At 36.2% G+C, this 22,899-nt stretch overlaps 1 protein-coding gene across 6 annotated transcripts in view; it reads left to right on the forward strand.

The window, feature by feature from the left end:
- Positions 1-22,899, forward strand: part of LOC133520638 (atherin) — a 229,496-nt gene that overhangs the window by 156,084 nt on the left and 50,513 nt on the right. The window contains exon 1 of one of the 6 annotated variants that reach the window (XM_061855184.1): positions 4,019-5,390. The exons of 4 other annotated variants lie outside the window; for them this stretch is intronic. In XM_061855184.1, the coding sequence (XP_061711168.1) occupies positions 4,838-5,390 (553 nt within the window). In that variant the 5' untranslated portion in view covers positions 4,019-4,837. Of the gene's footprint in view, positions 1-4,018; positions 5,391-22,899 lie in introns of those variants that run through there. One more of the 6 variants, XM_061855178.1, reaches the window with a different exon arrangement.

The raw sequence follows: 22,899 nt of genomic DNA on the forward strand, positions 1-22,899 counted from the left end.
TTATCTTTTACCGCCATCATATAGGTACCTAAATAAAATGTATAAATAGCATAAACCAAAAATATGTTCATTCATTGAATATAAATTGGTTTCTGAGTTACAATGTTTGAGTTTCTATCGATACATTCCATTTGAATGGGTTGAAACTGGGTCATTTATTTTATTCTCAGTTTCGTTGCGTTTTGTCGTTGCCGACTCAGACATAAACATTTAAAAAATGTAGTCAGTTTTGTACCTTTGCAGAATCTTTTTTTATGGAGGATAGGCAGGCGTTTGACCATATCGCACTCGCACCTGATGGTAAGTGATGATGCTGTCTACGGTGGGGCACGCTTACCTGAATTGGTCTTATGCTGTTCGCATTTTTTATTCATCAATCTATGAACTCTTAATTTATCAGTTGTGCATGAAACAATTACCGCTACACCCGGCCGACGCCATGACAGCTCAGAACGCAGTGTTGCTTGCGCATCTGCCATTTATTCAGTCTTCAGACACCACAGGTCCTGTACATATATGATTAAACGGTTTTACGTACATCTATAGAGACACGGCATTGTTATTTTTATCTCGCGCAAATATACATTTCTGATTTCGTTTTAAATTGAGTGAAAGGTTTACGTTTTCCCGGTTCCCGAAATTGTATACCGGTTTAATCCAAATTTACGTCTGCAAAGCTACAATCAAAACTTGCTTATTGTACAGGCGCGAATGCTTAAGTCATTCATAAGGAAGATTATGCGCCGTGTATTTATAACACCGTCGGGATAACGCGATTACGGGATGTCAGCCTTGATAATTTATAATTGCTGTTGCGGTGCCATGATTTACTTATGTAAGAAAACCTATTGTGTTGTTATAAAATTATAACATGTTGTTGTATTATTATTTTGTACCTTTTTACTGAGGTGTGCCAATAAAGAGTATTCTATCTAACATATTTTGATGGTTGGAAAATGCGTAGGATTTGCATGCATACTAATAATGCCTAATAGCTAAATATATAGATGTGTACGTCAGACCTGTCAGGAAGATGTATCTGGCGGGCTAACTTGTCAATATCTTTAACACAGATATGATATGACTGATGACGTCCATTCGGAATTCGGCAGAAAATCTCCTTTAAATAAAAGATTATTATAATTGTATAGTCTTATAACTTTGTGTGGAGTGTGTATGGAGCGTAACATGTCGCGCAAGTTTTAAACTTAAAAAATCCTAATGCGGTTCATACAGCGATTGATAATAAACATAGATGTCGAACTAGCTCTGCAAAATGACCCCACACACATTGTGCCGAAGCGGGCGGGGCGTCAACTTTGTGCCGCGGAGCTATTTAGTTCGCAAATGGCGGCCCGTTGTGACAGTCGTCGTAAGAAGTATTCAAATTATATCTTTAATGAAAGAAATGTGCCTTATTGTGCGGATAAATGATGTGCTAGTCGTTCCAACAAACAGTGGAAAAAATATGGGATTACTTTTCACGTATAGTTTAGCTAGAATCATATAATTTTGATTTCTCTTGATCACAACAGGCTTTATATGGGGATGATGTTATGCATTTTAAACAACCATTGATATTAAGAAAGTTTCATTTTTAATTTGTTCAGGTTGTTATTTTAATAATTTAAATTTGTGATAGTAAATACGAATCGCCGTTGTAGGTGGAGGTTTTTTATGTGTACTTTCTTACTTAGTCCCGGTATCTCGCTGCTATTTATAACTTTTCGTTAAGTTCGCGGACGGCTGGACCGATTTGGCTAATTTTGGTATTGGAATATTTCTAGGTCCAGGGAAGGTTTGAAAAATTGTGGAATGAATGCGAGGAAAATAGTAAAAACAATAATGCTATTTTTCTCAAACTTGTAATGAAATGTTGACATGACTTACTTCAAATTAGGTCCGGAAATACTACATATCAGGTGCGATGAGTGAATATGATATATAGCCTTACACACCTAGGCCTGTAAGGCAACCTTCTTTTGTTTTTAAACGTCAAATTATAGCACATTTTTGTGTTTTTTTTTCTTTTTTGTGTTTGTTAAATATTCATTCGGGGCTTCAAAGGGGAACAAAAATTTCATTATTTTTGCGCTACGACGCACGGTTTAGGAGATACAGCCCCATAAAGTTTTTTTTCAGTCATGCAGAAATCTTTATAGGGCTGTATCTCCTAAACCGTGCGTCGTAGCGTAAAACTAATCAAATTTTTGTTCCACTATTAATAACCCGAAAGTAATAATAACAAACATCATCATCAATCATCATCATCAAGACTTAATTGCCTTTAAACACGTGCGACAAACGAACAAATAAAAAGCCTTTAAAATAAAATAATAAATTATCATACAAAAATATTGCATTTAAAACTAGTCTATATTGCATGAAACCGTCTACCAAGAGCTGGTTCCCATTGACATGTATTTTCAAGTGACAACGCTACAGCCAATCACAGTACCTCATTTTATAATAGACCAATCGTAGTTCGGGTGTTTTAAATTGGCTAATCATGGTCAAATGAAGTTTCGTCGAAGAAAACAAGACCTGAACTTTGACGAGTTGCAATTGGTCCGTTATTAGTATTGCGTGTTTTAATAGTGGGACCACTTTTACGCTGATATTTTGTTTGACGTTAGTCTTCTATGTTTACCAAGTTTAAACAGTATATAGCTCTTATAGTTTCGGAAAAAAGTGGCGGCAACATAATCGGACAGACAGACGGACATCACGAATCTATAAGGGTTCCGTTTTTTGCCATTTGGCTACGGAACCCTAAAAACGTGAGGGATATATATTAACTATAACAAACTTCCGTCAGACACAGGCACGACACACACACGCACACGCACAGACAGACCTTTGCTACCTTTGAAACATCTCGTTATGAAGCGAAACTTGTTAAAGCTATCTTCGTATTAAAATACGTGAGTGAGCCGTTTTAATATATTTAATACATTAAATATGCCTGAGCCGCACGAAAGTTTTGTCATTTCATGTTTGTAGAAATAATCTAAACTAAGCTAGAAGTACTTTTACTGCTTAATATTACCGCTGTAGCTTGACAACGTGACACCGAAAATCCCATAATATCCCACGCGAGATTGATAGACATAGCTTGTTATAAACGTACATTAAGGCCCATAATTAAATGAAGAATATGTACAGCCAGAAGTTTTCCAAGTCCTACTTTTCCGCTGTCACGTGTATTGGTAAACTGAGTTGAGTTCCACACGTCAAAGGTTCGGAACGGAGCTTTGTATCTTATCTCTGGGTCCGATAGCGTAGCATTGTGTTGATGGGTATTGTACGTCAGTTGCGTTTCAATCGCGGCCCGTCGGCGGAGACACTGAATACTTAGGACTGTTGTGTGTCATCTTTCACGGAACATTAATTTAAACCTAGCCGTGTCGCCAAGAAGTGACGGGTATGTTACTTAGGTACGTAGGCTCACAGTATCCGGCGGCTAATTTGATTTTTTAGGTATTAAATTTTGAATAAAGATAAATAGACGAGTTGACATAAATGTATTTTAAATGTGTTTTTGTATCTTTACATTATGTAGGTATAATGATAGGATACGAACAATTCAGCAGATTTTTTACAACTTAAGAATCAGACGCCATTGTTAAATTTACTCTGATCTATTGCGTATACCCGGTTCGGGTGAATACGCTGAGGGCAACTCATAGAATTTCGCCGCTACTGCTTGCATGTAAATTGTGCATTTATCTGGTTATTCACCACACAAGTTAGTAATTTTAGTGGACTTAGTATCGTAACTACCCTTACAGAGATGCGTGTGAAATATTCGTGGTGGTAAGTAATGCTTATTATTATGCGTGGTGGTTTAACCGCAATTATCAAACTTTAACATTGCAAACTTTGACGATTCGAGACTTTGACTTCAAGATTTGCATGTTTAAAAAAAAGTTAATCTAAGTTACTTATAACAGACGGATACTCATACTCGTTTATTAAAATATAAGAATTTTACATGTCAAAAATTAAAATAAGTTGTTGAAGAACAGTGTTACGTCAGGTGAAATTAAATATACAATTAACAATAAAACTTCATATAAAATATAAGGTAGTTAAGTTGTTTATAATTAGAGCTTAGGCAATAGTTGTCGTAGTCGCACTTCGTGTGCCCATACCTACCCGTAGCGTGTCGAGGCGCCGTATTGAATAGTGTCGATGTAGCGGCCCCGCGACAACTTCTCGACTATCTGTTTCGTTTCCCGGCTCCGAGACAATTTAACTTGACAACGTGGACTCCGCAACAAAAGCCGCCTCGCCCCATTTACCGCTGAGCTCCACTCTCTACTAGCATGAGAACTCCCGATATTAAACGCTCGCCTAACGATATTAATGTTCCGTAATTTTCATTCCACCACAAAGCCACCTTAATGCTTTATATTACACCTTTTTCATTTAAGCATCTGCACTAGAGCACGCAAAAGTGGGTCACCAAATCGCACGCTTGTTTACCTGATGCCGTACAGTAATAAAATTCCTCGCTAAAGGGTGAAATGATTACATTCCTTTTCGGAGTTCGAATTGGTAAATCACATGATTGCATAAACATTTGCACAGAGTTAGGCGCTGAATGAGTCCGAACTCGAGCGACGGCGAGCAAACATTTCGGAATCGGCCACTTCCATTTCGAGACATCACTTTTCACGTTACCGTAGTGATGTATGGGAATATTTGCAAGCGTTCTTTGTGCGATCGAGAACAAGTGTAAACACGAGTGCGCGGCTCGGCGGCGGCGGCGTCGAGATCAGGCGGGGAGGGTCGCGTCACTCGCGCGGCCGCCGCCGCGCGCTCCGCCCGCACGATGTCGGTGCGCGTAGACCATCGAGACCGAGACAGATTCTCGAGGCATTCTTCCCGCGCTTCCGTAGATTTAGCATTTCCGAGTAGCTCAGCACGCGATCACTCATTTCGGTCAGTGCATTCAGCCCGGGTGCCTCGGGCCGCTAGCGATGATTTAATGGTGCCCGTGCGCACGCTGCGCTCAGCGTCATGCCGCGTAGCTCCAGGAGCGCCACACCGGCTACGCCGGCACCACTCCTCGGCTGCCGAATGCGATCGGGCACGCCGCTCACGCAGGCACACGCTGGAGCTGCCGCACAGCCGCGGGCCGTCGGTCCGCAGCCGGTCGCCGGAGCCACAGCCGCCGCCGCCCGAGCCGGAGGTGCCGCCCGAGGACGCCGGCAAAGAGGCGCGCCGGCGGCGCGTGGTGGCCGCCGTCGCCGCGTCCTTCTTCGCGCTGGCGGTAGCATCGGTCCTCGTGGTGGTGGTCACGCTGACCCACAGCTCTGTGCTTCGCGCTCACAACCAAACGGCCAAGTACTACACGTTCTCCGTGCCGCCGCACCATCCTCTCAGTGAGCCCCGTTCATGTTGCCCCACCGTCGCCCATCCCGCTTCGCATGCGACTGTCTCCGACCCTGAGTGCCAGGGGCTGCGAACGTCGCCGAGTGCCTGCGTCACACCGCCACCACATGCGGTACATATTGTGCAGTTCATACACGAACAACTTTCGGGCTCAAACAAAAGCTAAGCGTTCACCTGGCTCTCAATAAACACCACCATGATACTACACGAACTCGATTTTATAATACATTTGGAATAGATTTTATAACGAATTGAGGTTAGAGTTAGAAAGCTCGCGAAAAGTTTCGGGATCATGGTTTACAGAAGAGAGTAGATTAAAATCGGAGGGGTAACGTTGAGCCTTTGTAAAATTAAGCCTCAGTAACTGATTACACGTACGCACGTTCGCAACCCCCCTTCTGCATGATTAGTTAAAGTAGATGTCAAGTGTTTGTGATGGTATCTGTTAATTATAAGACTAACACTAATACGTACGCCTATTGCGTAACCTCGGTTTACTGGTGTTATTAATTTATAGGTTGTCGGGTGTCTGCTCATTAATCTTTAGTTAGGGCGAGTTCTGTTCCGATACATCCTGTCCACGTAGTTATCTCTGAAGCCAGGCCATAATTAAGTACACAACTGATAACCCATTATTCATTACTCCTAATATACATCAAATTTCCTACATATAAAACCGCATTTTGTAAAACTAGGTTCTCTGCAGTATAGCATCTTTACAAAAATACAATTCAACAAGAAAACAACCTTACTTTAATGTTTTTAAAGTCAAAGAAATCTACAATAAATAGGAAGATACATTTTGAATAGAATTAAATTATGACTACTTATAAAATAAAACTACTAAAACTAAACATTTCCTTTAAACACTTGTATATTTTGCCCCAAATCTTATGACTAAACTATGTCCGTAGTGCTACGCCGTAGCCCGTAGCATTGATTTTCCCGTATGTAGCAAAAATCCTTCGTCGAAACATAACGCCAATAGTTTCAAACACCGAAGACACTATTGAGTAGATATGTAGGTATATAAACTACCATACTGAACCTACACTGATATACATTTGGCTCGCCTAGATATTTATAAATGCTATCTTGTAATTCGAAGAAGCCACTTATGTTGCGAAGTCCTATTAAGTTAATAGTTAAATTAGAAGCTTGAATAATGGAATGGAAAATGGAAATATTTTATATTAAATTAAATTAAATTATTAAAGTATCACATGTTTAGCCAAAAATATGGCATGCAAACTTAAAGCTATAGAAAAATAAACTCTTTATTACAATGTCAAAGTAAATAATACCGAATCAGTAACATGACATGCAAGTCGTGTAGTTAAATATTACCAACATTAAAAGTGTACTAACATTACAAAAAAGAATTTAACAATGAATTTAATGTCACTATACTTGATTCAGAACTATATAATATACATCTAGTTAACAGAATAATCAAGAAACTCGTTTAAGGAATAAAAGCTTAAAACATAAATACATTACATAATATTTAGGTACATTAAAAATGGTCCATCGAAGTAGGTACATAGGTATGACCATTTATGTTTCAAATTTATCAGTCGTATAGCAATTAAATAAAAAACATCATGTTCCGAACTGTAAAAACAAATTACACCTAGAACGTGAATTCAACAAAATGTGGGCTCCGAAGCAGCAGCTGAGGATGCAATCGACATAAACGCTAAGATGCAAATTAAAATAATGTATTTCGTTTAATTCTAATGCGCGTCCTAAATTAGGGCACGATCACCGGCTCTTTACATACGAGTAAGTACAGCTCGTAACGCACATCTAAGTAAACTCACCCATCCCGACGCCGTAAGTAACATATCTTGCGTACTCAAATCACTCGTTAAATATATCAGCGTGTTTATCCCGCGTTTATATGCATTCAAAGGTTTTATTTACAGTAAGCACCGCGTAAGCACCCATCAGGCAATATTTCCGTTGTTGACGCGAGCGCGGGCGAGTTGAGCACTTACGCGAACCAGTTTCATTCAGCAGCAAAAGTATAGGTACCGTAAAACCACCTAAGTATAGTCGAATATTACAACTACGCTCCACAAGTTCAAAATGAGATTTAGTACCGTAGTTTAGTCCGAGTATTTTCTTCCATTTATAAACATACTTTGCCTTATAACTACAAAAATATAGTAAAAGACATACGTGAACGAAAAAATTAAAGTTTATTTGTTGACCATAGTTGGGAGCTTTGGCCTATAGTTGGGTGATTTTACGGTAGCTAAGTTGGCAAAGTATTGAAAATCGTCTGCAAATTATTTTATTCTCTTTATAATAAAGGTGTGCAGATCATTTTGAACACATCGCCTACTTCTGCTGTAGACTGTACCGTGACCTTGAGATGTATCAATTTAAATTTCAACTATTTTTATGGTTTTTAAGACTTAACGTATATAAGGAACTAATCGAATGATAGTAATACAAAAGCCAAAATGATAGTCATCATAGACAAATTATGACTCACAGTCATACTTATCATATCATATAAGTTATTCAGTAATAGTTTCAATCAGTGTTATGAGTTATTAGCGTGCTCGACTTGCTTCATATTAAACGATGGCATCATAGATCAAATAGATATTTTACCTACTTATTTAATATTAATAATATTGTATCTAAGTATAACTTAGTTTTGTTTTAATATCAGGAATCGAATAATACCATTAATTTAGGGGAAAAATTTACTTTCGAAACATAGAATTCCTGCTCCATTTCAACATATTTTATTAATTTACAATACAATTATTATGATATGTTACTAATTTCATTGGTTTAACTTATGTTACAAATTTTAACTTATATCTTATGTAATTATCAGAGATCAAGAATATTTCTGCTATTGGCATACCCGCGTCAAGCGATCGGAACTACTTCCCCAGGCGACCGAAAACACTTCTCTTCGCCGGACGACCAGTAGACCAGTATAATATAGTATAATAAACCTGAGATGGCTCATACATCAGTTTATGTATATCCGAAACACGAAAAAGTTTGGACATAACCGTCGATATTCAGCAGTAAAGTAGTAAGCAGAAGTTAGTAATGATAAAAGCGTGAAGCGAACAATTATTAACGAAAGATAATGAAAAGCGATGGCAGTTTTCTTTTAATGAGGGTGGTTATCGTTTTAGAATTCTTTAATTAATAATTGTTTCGGGACAATCTTACATAAATCGACCTAGTCCCACATTAAGCTCAATAAGGCTTGTGTTGTGGGTCCTAGACGACGATTTACACTTAAAATTATATATATACAGATATACATCTATACCTAAATACGTAGAAAATTCAGGAACAAATATCTGCGATAAACACATAAATAAATGCCCTTACCAAGAATCGAACCCGTGACCTCCTGCTTCGTAGGCAGGGTCACTACACTCACTACCGACTAGGCTAGGAGGATTTCTTTGTAACCTTAGTAGGGACACACTTTTCCATAAGTGTGAACGAGCCGTAAAACTTTGAAATTCTCTAGAAAAATCTGGCTTATTTTTTGATGTCAAAAAAGGCAATAAGGAGGGTGCGCCTTTAATTTTTATAAATATTTCCATAAATTAGGACAGTAAATAGACAGCATTTTCGAAAAAAAAAATACAGGTTTATAGTAGGAAATATTAATCTTCGGTCCATGACAAAAGTAAACAGTAATTGTAACTTTCTAGAAAATTACTGAAGAAAAAGAGCCGGCAATGAACTACAATCGGATATTATTTGTAAGCCCGTTTATATAAATTCGCGCTTATGGAAAAATGTTTCGTGGTAAATATAGTTTTTTTTTTTAAGTTCTATAATTAGCAATATCCGAATATAATCCGTTTGCTTTCCTGGCCAAATAACTCGCTTGTTTTCATTTAAGTAATCGTCAAATATTTTATGAATTGAACAAAATAGATTTAGATTTGAATTTTAAGGTTAAGTTTATTTATTTTTAGAGTTTGGTTTGGTTTTTTATTATCTATCTTATAAATAAAAAAATATGAAAATGACTTTAAAATTATAGGATGTACATAAGCAAAAAAACATTTGCGTATTGGCTATTATAAGAGGGATAACAAACTAACGAACATAACTTAAAGAACGTGATTTTTTCTGAATCAGATACAGTTTGTAAGTGTAACATCAGAGCTGTCATTTCTGATGTGCCTCTAAAGTAAATAACATGTAATAAGAGACGTGCCGTTTCTACAAAAGGGGAGGGAAACTGTTTTCTCATTAGTTTTGACGTCGCACAAATCGCAACATTCTTGACAAAGTAAGATATTATCATATTAATTACGACGCATGTCGCATAAAAACTAATATTATTTTATTTAAATTTATAAAAATACATGCTTAACTAGTTTTTCAAAAGTCGGTTTTACTCTTGTTGCAGGAGACATGGAGAACATAAAATATTTTTTATTTAAAATTCATAATAAAAAATAGAATCGTATATAATTATAATTTTTTTGACATCATCAAATGGTAACTAAATAACTTTATGTATATAGTAGACCCAACTCAATTTCTTATTCAATCAAACCGAATGCGTTTTTAATTAATGCAAACTCTACACTGTTCTGATTAGATTAGAACTGTTCGATTGATTTCATAAGAAGATATTTTTTTGACCTAATTATTAATAAACTATTATCAGCGGCCGATCCCATACCCGTCCGTAAATAGACAGGTCTGGGAACTCCAGCCCATCTGGTTGGAGCGAGTGTTCAAATGCTCAAAGATATTAGCTGCTTCATTAAGTTTAATAAAATATAAGTATTAAAGCTTCTTACTTACAATGCTAAATAGGTAATATACATTTGTAAAATCATAGACGTATGTGCAATCCATAAACCACGTTCACATGACTGGAAATAAAGCGCAGGGCGTTTTTTTTTGTATATCTATCCGTCTAATGGTGATAATGATTTTAACTTATAATAGTTAGGTACCTATACAAGTTCATGATCAATTGACCATATTTACTAATCTGATCTTTAAGAAACAAACAATCAGAGATGTTTATTATCTCTAAACATTGGAACTAACTCCTTTTTATAGTGACAAAAATTTCGGATTTGTTTGATCTGGACGATTACGGACGATTAGAGCTGATTATTGTCGTTACCTGGACCGCGGCCAGGCGCCTCAGGCCGCGTAGCCAACGTTACAATTGTTAACGCTCCGTAGCGTAGCGTAGTCATCTCTCTCTATCACTCTTCCAAATTAGTGCGACTGTGACAGTTGCGTTTTGTTCGCCACGGAGCGTGAACGATAGGCACATTGGCTACGCGGGCAGCTCAGATGGATCAGTTTTAAATATGATCTCCGATTACACATTGGCATAAGGTTCTCTAGACAACAGTTTTACTGGTTGGAAAATGCTCTGTAAATACGTGGGAGTGGACGAGCAGGTGGCTGATGCTATGGTAACAATTTAATATGTTTTTCATCTCATTTTGACACGACCATAAATCGTGTTATCAAGTATCTCGCGCAGGACAATTAGTTAAGTGCAAGCGAAAGCCTTATGAGATGATTCTTGGTTGCATTTCGGAAACATCCATCAGTGTGACCCGCTAACGAATGATTGGTGCTCATGGTCAAGGTTTTATCAAAATAAGATAAAAACCATACCGTCCAGTGGAGCAACTGGGGACCGATGGGTTAACTTTAGACCGTATTTTTTACTAAGAACTAATCTAGCTAGTTCAAAAAACTTACCCTATATAAAAAGTACACTGTTATTAGCCACGTTCATATAATCGGGGAATATTTCCTTTGTCTAATGTTAACCCTCCTGTGCTCAGTTGACAGTATCAAAATAAGATCGAAACAGAATCGGCCTCAGGGCCTAATTTCAAGTATGTTGCGAACCTCCTTTGACCCGCGGTCACGTATCGGTGTTGTCTGATCCGGGTCGTAATTCCACATTGCTTTTCGATAGTTTGAGACACCGAGAATGTGATATTATGAATACTTTTCCTATCATAACATGTGAATTGTAATATTTACAACTATTATACATAATGTACTAATACTAATATATGTTAAATTGTACAAAAGTCGTCACGCAGTGCAAATTTAGCTGCTTAACTATTAAATATATAGTACTTATTGACCAAGACCGCGGAGTTCGGATTTACGTCTTCACTCACTTTTGTTGACTAGAAGTTACGTAAAACATAAGTTCCTTTTAAACTTGGTTCAAATACAAAAAAATATATACATATGGTCAATGATCCACACTAGGTATGTAAAAATGTAGATATATAAAAGTATATGTGTAAGTTTATGAATATAGTTTAATTTTCACCTATACTTAGTCTTTGTTACAATTTCATTTATTTTAAGAGACTGCACCTACTAATTCTTTCTCGTTTAGGCATTCTCTTCAATGCAGCCATTTGTACCTTTATTTATTGTGCAATAAAGATTAAATAAATAAACCCTAAAGACGACTCAAACATTTTCAAACAATTTTCATGCCAACCTTGCCAAACAAAACGAATTAAAAAAAGCGGCCAAGTGCGAGTCGGACTCGCGCATGAAGGGTTCCGTACCATTTATGACGTATTAAAAAAAATCTACTTACTAGATCTCGTTCAACATTTTACCACTTAGGACACACATTTTACCACTTTGGAAGTGTCTCTCGCGCAAACTATTCAGTTTAGAAAAAAATGATATTAGAAACCTCAATATCATTTTTGAAGACCTATCCGTAGATACCCCACACGTATGGGTTTGATGAAAAAATTTTTTTTTAAAATTTTTATGACGTATTAAAAAAAAACTACTTACTAGATCTCGTTCGAACTAATTTTCGGTGGAAGTTTGCATGGCAATGTATATCATATTTTTTTTTTAGATTTTTCATTCTGTTATTTTAGAAGTTACGGGGGGGGGGGGGGACACTTTTTACCACTTTGGAAGTGTCTCTCGCGCAAACTATTCAGTTTAGAAAAAAATGATATTAGAAACCTCAATATCATTTTTAAAGACCTATCCATAGATACCCCACACGTATGGGTTTGATGAAAAAAGATTTTTTGAGTTTCAGTTCTAAGTATGGGGAACCCCCAAAATTTATTGTTTTTTTTCTATTTTTGTGTAAACATCATAATGCGGCTCATAGGATACATCTACTTACCAAGTTTGAACAGTATAGCTTTTATAGTTTCGGAAAAAAGTGGCTGTGACAGAATCGGACAGACAGACGGACATGACGAATCTATAAGGGTTCCGTTTTTTGCCATTTGGCTACGGAACCCTAAAAACTAGTACGATACTATACTTTTACTTTAAGAGCCCTTATTCTTTAGAGCGTTCTCCGATTTCACGAAATAACGCTCGATAGATGGCGTTGGCGCTCGGTACGCGAGCGCCGGCAACGCGACGCGCGTTTCAATACAGACTAGAATAATCTTAATAGTTTTCAATATCATTTCAAGCAACATTAATTTTAGTGTTATATGATATCATATGGGCACTCTTTATTTTATTTTATATGCACAGTAGTTTTTTTTATGTACACTACTACTAAGTGTACAGACTACAGAGTGTACTATAACCCTTGCTCTTTATTCTGTCTCTTTCACACCAATGGAAAATGAAAAAGTTAGTAAATGACTGCAGGTATAAATAAAGTATATTAGTGCGATAGAGATACAGATAGTGTTTCGTTGTCGTGACGTAAAGATTGTCATGTTGGCTATGCACCCATGGCGCCTATGAGTGCAAACCCTAACGTAATTTCAAGTAAAAATGCGTTTTTCAGAAAATCGCCGCCAAATAACACTAGACCCTACTCATAGTGTTGTGTTCTTGCCGGTGAGTAAGGTTGCCAGAGCTCAACGAGGGGAGGGAGGGGGTTAGGTTCGGCAACGCGCATGTAACTCCTCTGGAGTTGCAGGCGTACATAGGCTACGGATACTGCTTACCATCAGGCGGGCCGTAAGCTTGTTTGCCACCGACGTAGTATAAAAAAAAGGACCACTGAAAATCCATCAATAAGCGAGAGTCTGTTGTTAAGCATAGTGTAAAAAATGAACTTTTATTAAGATTTTCTAATCGCAGTATATAGCACTTCTCGGAACTCCGTAGCTGATTACGAACGCAACGAATGCCTTACAATCGAGCACAGGTCCGTCCTCTAAGCGCGCTCCGCGCAGAATGAGAGCGTGGCGTCGATGCTGAGTGATTTATACGTGTTTTAAAAAAATATAAGTTTACGGCAATGTAGGTCCCATAGTTATGATTTTTTTTATAGGTTAACATAAAGTTACAGTTTTCTATAATATTATTTTTAAAGCAAAATATGCGTACAATTTGCGGAAAAAAAATATAATAAAACCCTGTTTTCGCCAAAAATATGAAGAAAACTCGGAAGGTATTTTATCAGTTTTTTCAAATGAATCTTCGATTGTTAATCATTCCAGCCCCTCGTACGAGATATGTTGAATCAAATTGTAGTCATTCATGTACCAAATGATTCTTGTTTACAGCAAAATTGAGAACCGAAACGCCACATCTCACTGCAAAATTTGGAAAAGACTCCCAAAAAAACTCATTAAAAAAGAGGTTTAAAAGAGAAAATGAAAATTTGAACTGTTGGAGCCCCTAGTTTAGGAAACGATTATTTAAGTACGTTACCAGTTTTTGAATAAATACTAATAGTTACGTCGTAATCTTGAATGAAAAAGGAAGCATTTTACAAAATACGCTCGTCTGTAGGAATAAGGACTCTTAATTTACTTGAAATATACCAATGATAAGTGAATTGCACTCGTAGCTTACTTAAAGCATTACGTCAATCCTTCGTCTACAATAACCCTTTACGACCGGTTCGATATAATTCTGCAAATTACATTTAAAAAATCCTGCCCGCAAGTAAATTGTCTTTTCGAGCTCAGACCTATTCCGATCGAATCTGCAGACATTAGCGACACGTTTCAGTACTAAATACCGCAGGTCAGTAAGATCAGTCCGTCGCGAGACTGCTTTGAAGATGGTGGCATTTTTTGATGGGAGCAGTGGCACACGTAAGTTCTTAATTTTGTATAATTTTGGTATCAAACTTGTTATTTAACACTTAATTATTACAGTAAAAGAGTTATGTGTGTTTATTTATCACAAATTAGAGTAACAATAAGTTATTAAGGGGAAACTACATGCTCGTAAAAAAGAAGTGCACGAATTTGTGGGTTCGGCCGTAGCCCGTAAATCGATGGTCATAACTATTTGCAAGTTTTTGTCTATCCGGATTCTGCGCAGAAAATCAAATCAAAATAAATAGACATATGTTTGATAGTTTTATAATACTTTTCGTTTTGTAATGTTAGATTTGTGTTTTATTTAAGCGTCCATTAAGAGGCAAAAAATTCCTTGAAATTTTGTGCAATAATGATACGAGTATATCACATATTGAGGAATTATACGATGACCTCGAATAATTCCCTTATTCGCTTTTTGAATGAATTGAAAACGAAATCAAAGAATCAACGACGAATACGATGAGATGTACCTAAAGATCTGCTGATTGTGACAGACCCAGTGTCACTAGTTAGGAGGAAAGACAACAAATATGTTTTCCTACTGTCTAACTGCTCGGGAACGATCAGCATTAAGGTTGTCAAGAGATGGGAGATAAAGATTCGGTCATACGTGTATGTTACAGCTTCAGAAAAAGTTATGAACTAATAAACCCATGGGAGACCTCTTTTTAAACAAGGAGATGGACACTGAAACTAAATTCTTTCTTTCTTTTTACATGTGAATGAATCAGTATTCATTTTATGGATATTCGCTTGATTGTGATGCCATAGGCCGTCCTAGGTGCGAAATACTGGATTTACTCGATTTTCGCTTCAAAATCTTAGAAATGTTGGTTAAACCACCAAGAAAACGACGTAGTGAAGCATGTCTGAGGCGTCTGAGTGATATTTCAGATGATGCTTCAATTTGACGATACCAAATCTCCAAGAGCCTGCCAATTTCAGACTGCTTCAGACTACTTCAGGGCTATTACTCGTTGTATTAAATGCAACGTGTTCGTTACACGTCAAAATAATTTTTTCAAGCATTTCCTTTAGATGTACTGAATTGAGAGTACTTTACAATTGTTGATTATTGTTTTTAATCATTCTTTAATCGTTAAGATGTTGATTCTTAAAGAAAATTGTGATAATTATGCTAAATTGAATACTGATTACTTCATATGCTATGCATGTGCAGCATACACATGCATTGTTCTGTAAAATGTTGCGTTTTAGTCATATTATTTGACAAAACTCAATGAATTTGCACGTTCGTGCATTTCCAGATAGTTCCTGAACGTCACTTTCGTGCACGCGATTTTTTTTATGATAAAGGACACTAGGATTTTTTTAAACATTTTATACGCGTATTTTATAACAATTAAAAACGGTTCACGTGCATTTTTTATGAATCTTTGCAAAATATTTTTCCCGGCTGTAAAGGGATAACAATTTTTTAATATTTTTTATCCTGTTCGTTTGTTTTAAATGTCTCCAATATTTTTCACGCGAAAGTTGAAAATAAATGTGTCAAGCGCCAACATTAAGGGAAAAGGCACCTTTCAATTCGCACTGATTCATTTGTCGTCTGCAGAGAAAAGACTGTCGGGCGAGAAGCTAATTTTCCATTATGATTAACGTTTTCTGCGCCCATGTTCGTTTGGTCATTAAATGGAGGCCGCTCAGCTATTACGAGTATACGAGTATTATTTGTGGGGTCAGGTAAGGGAAGTAAATTGATAAGTTACATAGAATATTACCGATAGAACAAGTTACTTCCGATAACAATGAGTTGGTTAAATACATTGGAGTTAATATATTTGGCATTTAAGGTTAGCACAAACACCGTCTCGACTATTTCATACCTAATAAAAAAAATGTGTTCGTACTTGGTAAAAAATTGTTTTATTAATATCAAAAAATACAATAAAATAATATTCTACCCGTAAGTAAGTATTTATGCGTGTTGGCTCAAATATTTAAATGTATATCCTCAACTAAAAAAAAAAAACATTAATTCACGGTCTCATTTTCGGCTGCAAAAATGTTCTGAATTTCTGACTGCGTAAAATATGTTTTGTGGTTTGTGTTTATATTTATAACTTGTACCAATAGTGTATCATCATTAGTGATCATCAATTCATTGTAATGAACACGTATTTAATACAGCAGAGAGCTTATTCTCGCATTTACTATTGTAGTATTGAGATTGCATAGAAACAATATTGGTCGCAAATGCTCGTTCACGCTAGAGCAAAGTCAAATATGTGCGGACTGACTTAAAATGTATTCGAAATGGATTTGTGGTATTGAGTGCATGCCTAAGCCAAGGTTGATTTCCGGTGAAAAATTTCCTCGGATTCCCCGCAAGTCTTGATTACTTGGTTGTGAATATTGTAACGGGATTTAGGGCACGTGTAACCCTCGCAGTGTACTCGTACTTAACTTTACTCCTTGTAAATTTTTAGAGGATTTCCGGGATTCCGGGGGCTTCTACAAATTCGTCTTGAGTCTACTGCAGTCGTGATACGCGTTCTTCTTTCGTACACAACTCTGTACAGCTGTATAACAAAAAACGAATTTATTAATTGGGTAACGTTTTTGCAGGTCGTAACTTAATGTGACTGATTTTATTTATATGCTAATTTATATTAAATAGCGCAGGCTATAATTATGTGTATTTTTATAAGGTGGATACAAAAACTACCACAGAGAGATTTTTTTAATCCGAGGACTAGTCGGAAAACCGTATTATAAATTTTCTTCTACATAAATTTAATATTTTCGTAAATTTTACACAGAATATACAGACTAAGCCGTTGTAAAACTTGTAATTTGAAATGTATACTCTTCAAATGTTGTAGAGTTTCACTAAGAAAATATTGGTTGGAATTCAACGCTAAGGGGCTGAAAATGGACTTAAAAGCAAATAATGACTAGGATCGGGTGAAGTAAAGGTCAAAAGCTAGCTCACTATTCGAGCATTTCTTCCAACATTTGTGATATTATTTTGGTCTCAAGCTTTGCAATGAGCACATTAACACCTAGTCTAGGAACCGATGACCGGGTTGAACGGGATCACTGACGTGAGTTGTCAATATTGACCAGCAGTAAAACACGCATCAGTTGCCAGCAGTAAACTCCGCGACCGCCACACAACTATCGACAAACATACATTTGCGACCCAAAAAGTACGTCGATCACACAAATTATAAACACTCCTGTTCTAGACAATACGATCCACCGTCAGATATATTTTTGTCAGCGAAAATCGACAGACAATGATGTGGTCAGCTTTATTATTTTCGTACCCTGTAAACATACGTACTGACGCAACATCATTTCATCAGTCATGTTAATGGATTTTAGAAACAATAATGTGCCTGTTGATTTCATGAAGATAAATACATTTTTCAATTTGTAACATAATGCAGTCCATCTCCAAAAGTAGCAGAATTTCCAGGAATATTCCTTTGTTATTATGATATTGTAGTATTAGAGGCTAGAAAGTGAGAAATAGCAAGCAGCAAAGTTCGTTTAACATTCGTTCCTTTATAAAGCAGAGGGAATATGTTTCCCACTTGATTTTTAACTTTAATTTAAAGATATAGGGTTCAATATTGCATGATTTTTGACATCCTTAAGTCTTTTAAAGGAATAAAATCCTCGCAACGCTCAAAATTCCAATCTTCAAACCACGCCTATCCTCGTGATTATTTTGCATGCTCTAGGTATCAATACAATAATATAGCACATAGGTTAAACAACAACTTTGGTCCCTTGCAAAACATAAATTAAAATCGTAAATAAACGTTTATTTTTTGTTTTGTGTATATTGTATTTAACGTTCCTTTGTTTAGGAAATATTTCGGGAGCTTAAAAATATATTTTGAATATTTTTGTGGCACATCACTATTCAGGAATATAGTCAGCATCAAAATTAAAGGATCAAAAGTATTATTCCATAATAGCTTAACAAAAAGAGATATGTCTATATTTTAATTGTTTTAACTTTCACCCCATAATTTCATCCTACTTACTAGAATAATAATTAGAAATTAATTTGAGAATTTTTGATCAACATTTAGGGGTCCCTACCACCAGTACCACCTGTAACTAGACGCATTAGCAGATCTAGTTAACATATAAAAATAATTGGCACAAATAATCGGTCCATATCATTTTCATAAACTACAAACCTCAATTATTATGTTCCAATATTAATCAAAATACTAGTAAATAGTATGTATATATCTAATAAATTAATTCCGTAAGTTTAATGGAATAGAAGCAAAATATTCTCACGAGAAATTTTAAACAACAAACAAAGACTTTAACTAAATCATGCTTCGTAGAGTTCGTAGTGGGTCGTTAATCAGAAAAAGTGATTGGTACTCGAGTTTAAAGGGTAATAAACTAGTCAAACGTATAAGGTAAAGGCATCAGTGCTCAGCCATGCATCAGTGATCAGCTTTTTTTTGCTTGTAAATATCAAAGTTTTTCAGATTTTCATGCCAAAAGTAGGTGTTATTATAGATTAATAAAGTATGAATTGAAAAGTAACTTAATTTTTAAAAGAATTGTTTTGCATAAACCACAACGCTACTTCAAAGAAGTGCTGTCTTCTGACATGAAGGGATATGTCATATGCGCCAATTTTTTGGAGCGTCACATGGTATTTTGATCATACGTTAGCAGCCGAATTGTGATATTTTTTTAAAAGCATGTGCACTGCTTCACGTAATTAATACTTAAATTATCTGGAAAAAGTAAACCCTGGCCGATTACTGGCTTTGAGGCAGTAATTTTAAAGGGGTCGTGGACCCAGAAGTCAGCCGATAGAGGCTGAGCATAGGTTTCAAGATTCTTTTTATTTTCAAATGAAATGTAAGTCGTTAAATCAAGCACCTTTAAATATCTACATTATTATGACTTTATTTCATTGAAATACATCAAATACTCAGTAGTCATCCTGTGGCTGACCACTGGACACTGAAATCACGGAACTCGGAACCCAATAGCCAGGCGTTAAAATGGGATGGCTGTAGACTGGGTACTTAAAGGCTGTGTCTTGATAGACGGGAGGCTGATTGCTGGCGGAAGGGCCCTTGCATTATATTTAATGAAATATTTCCATAAGCTAAATTAAATTACGTTTTATTCTTTGTAACAATTAAACTTTATTAAATTATTGATGAGTAAAAACATTCATAATTCTTATTGATCAATTAGTGGGCAAATGAGACGTTCTTGAACATAGAAATTTCGTGGAGGGGCTGACTATTGGTGCCTTTACCCTACGATAAGTACGAGAGAAACGTCTAACACGTCTGGAGCGTTTGCCGAATGTTATAAATAGCTCAGTTTTAAGCCAGGACCGCCATTATATTTTTGACCGTCGGATTGTCACTTTCTCTGGCTTATTCGTAGACGTAAAAACAAAGGTTGTTATTTTGACGATTGAATGTTTGACATTGCGTAGCTACTATGCTGCTCTTTGTCAAACTGTTCAATTGTTATTTTAGTGTCAATACTTACTTATTTTTGTGGATTTTTGTATTTTAGAGCCAGATCAGTGTCAGGTTGCATGGTCAACTTACCGAGTACACCTAACCAAACGGTGACAAGCAGGTTTACTCGGGAATCCAGTAGAGAGTTAGGTCCAGGTCGCGAGAGGGGCCTGGCGTCAGCCTTTTTACCAACACAGGTGACGATTATACCTCTTACGTTCTCTTCAAGGTCTGACAGAGGGATATGAGGGTCTCACGTGTGGACCATTAGGAGTTATCCTTACTCATTGAAATCTGTTGATAATTGAAGAAGCGTTGTCTTGTTAAATATATTTATTTATACACATTATATACATGGTTAGGGCGCCTTATTCGTCTGTACCCAGGCTTCGGCTAACACAGACGGGGGGAGGCAATCACACAGACACTAGGGTTTGCTATACCTCGGTTTTGTCGGCCGAACGTTTAGAGCTTAAATTAGGGTCCCTCACACACACACTCCTCCCTGTAAAAATAGAGGTTCGCCTCTAGTTTTACACACATTAGAATAGGTGAATTTGGGGTAGAGTTAGGGTAAAGTCATTATTTGGGTGTTAGGTTTATTTATTTTCTTTCACATTTAGTTTGATTGTATACAAAACTAAAATCATTAGAGTTTTAACTGTTTTTAATTACAAAATAAATTAAAATCTATCTTCAGTAGCATATGGATGGGTTACTGAGGCTCGTACATTAAATATGATTGAAGGTTTATATATTTTTACATTGGGTGAGATAGGGGAACAAAGTTATTAGAGGACATACTAAATAATTTTGTTATAGGGAGCTAGTGACAGGCGGAGCAGTTCACTAGTGACAATTGAGCTTTTCTATAACTGGGGAATTAAAGGGTAAATAAAGTCATATTGTTATTAAAGGGTATAATCATGCTAGTTATTTCATACGTAAAAGACAAATTCATGGTGGTGTATCAATTTTTACCAAAAGTAATTTAAAATATAAAACCTTGCACATTATTGAAGCATTGTCAGTAGAATATGATTGTGAATTGTCCGCCGTAGAAGTAGACATTAAATCAGAAAAAGTTGTTATTGTAGGAATATATAGGCCTGGAAAAGGCGACTTTCAGATTTTATTAGAAACCTTATCTAAATTATTTGACGTTCTATGCAGTGTGCGATGCAAAGGTGTTATTTTAGCTGGCGACTGGAACGTAGACTTCTTAACAAATTCTGTACAGAGAACATCCCTTAATGATATTCTATTACCGTACTCTGCTCAAAATATAGTGGATTTCCCCACAAGAATAGATGGTATCACTAGAACGTCAATTGACTGCGTAGTCACAAACATTGACATGGATGTAATCAAAGCTCTACCACTGTCAACTGGTATATCTGATCATGACGGTCAACTTGTGAAATTGCAAGTCAAGAATGTGAATCCACGAGCTGCATTTAAAGAAATACGATGCTATACCGATTCAAATATACGAGATTTTGTAAACACAATGCTATCCTATGATTGGGAAACCATTTTCGATAAAAATGACTCCGATAATATTTTTAACGTTTTTTTTAATAAGTTTATTTTTGCTCTAAATAACCATTTCCCAAAGAAAATAGTAAAAAACACACAAGAAAAAAGATTACCATGGATGACAAACGAGTTAATCAATATGCAAAAAGACATAGAAGACTTGTATCATCTACAAAAACAATTCCCAAATATTTCATTTAAAAATCAGATTAAAGAAAAAAAAATTACCAGAGACAAATCTTTTCATGTCAGCAAAAAGGAACATCTGGAGCAAAGGCTGTATAAATCTAAAAATACGAAAAAGGAAGTATGGACAATAATAAAAGAAGAGACTAATAAAGCTGCTGAAGAATGGCAATGGCAATTAACTGATAAAATTACAGGCAAGGCAATTCCAAATAATGAAGCCCCAGAACACATCAACAATTACTTTAGTCAAATAGGGTCTCATGTCGCCTTTAATAATGTTCCCGATAATAGAAAGGCATTAAAATATCTGCTAAATTATACTCCTGAACAACCGGAGTGCAAAATCAGTACCGTAAGCGTAGACGAATTAATGAAACTGGCTAGAGCTAAAATTAGCCAATCCACTACTAAAGACATTTATGATATCTCGGGTAAGCTAATGTATTTAGCCTTACACACATTACACATAGAAATAACACACGTTGTTAATAGAATCTTGGTATCAACCATGTACCCAATTTCTCTCAAGCAGGCCCGCATATGTCCTATATATAAAGGTAAGGGAGAAAAGTCTGATGTTGAGAGCTATAGGCCTATTACCATAGTGCCTACAATATCAAAATTAATTGAAGCGATTTTGTCAAATATCATTATCAGACATGTAACATATAATGGAGCACTTTCAGATGCGCAATTCGCTTATCGACAAGGCCAATCAACCACGACTGCGACACATGAATTTACAAAACACGTTTATATGTGCTTGGATAGTAAACTGAAAGTTGCAGGGATATTTCTCGATTTGACAAAGGCCTTCGACACCGTAAACCACGCATTACTTCTAAAAAAGTTGGAAATATACGGTGTCAGGGGTCAAAGCGGAGAATTAATCAAATCATTCTTATCAAATAGAAAACAATCAGTTGAACTAAAAATTAATGGAATGCGAAGAAGATCTTCCGCTAAGGATATTGCGATTGGCGTACCACAGGGATCCGCATTGGGAAATACACTATTCCTCATATTCGTCAATGATTTATTAGCTTTGAATATTGATGGTAAGATGATGTTATATGCTGATGACACATCGATCACAGTGAGTGCTGAAACATATGAAGAACTAGAAATTAAGATTGCTAAAGCCATATATCTGTGTGAAGATTGGTTTACTGCAAATGGCCTAAAACTGAACTCCGATAAAA

This window comes from Cydia pomonella, chromosome 8 (assembly GCF_033807575.1).
Source record: "Cydia pomonella isolate Wapato2018A chromosome 8, ilCydPomo1, whole genome shotgun sequence".
Lineage (NCBI taxonomy): Eukaryota > Metazoa > Arthropoda > Insecta > Lepidoptera > Tortricidae > Cydia > Cydia pomonella.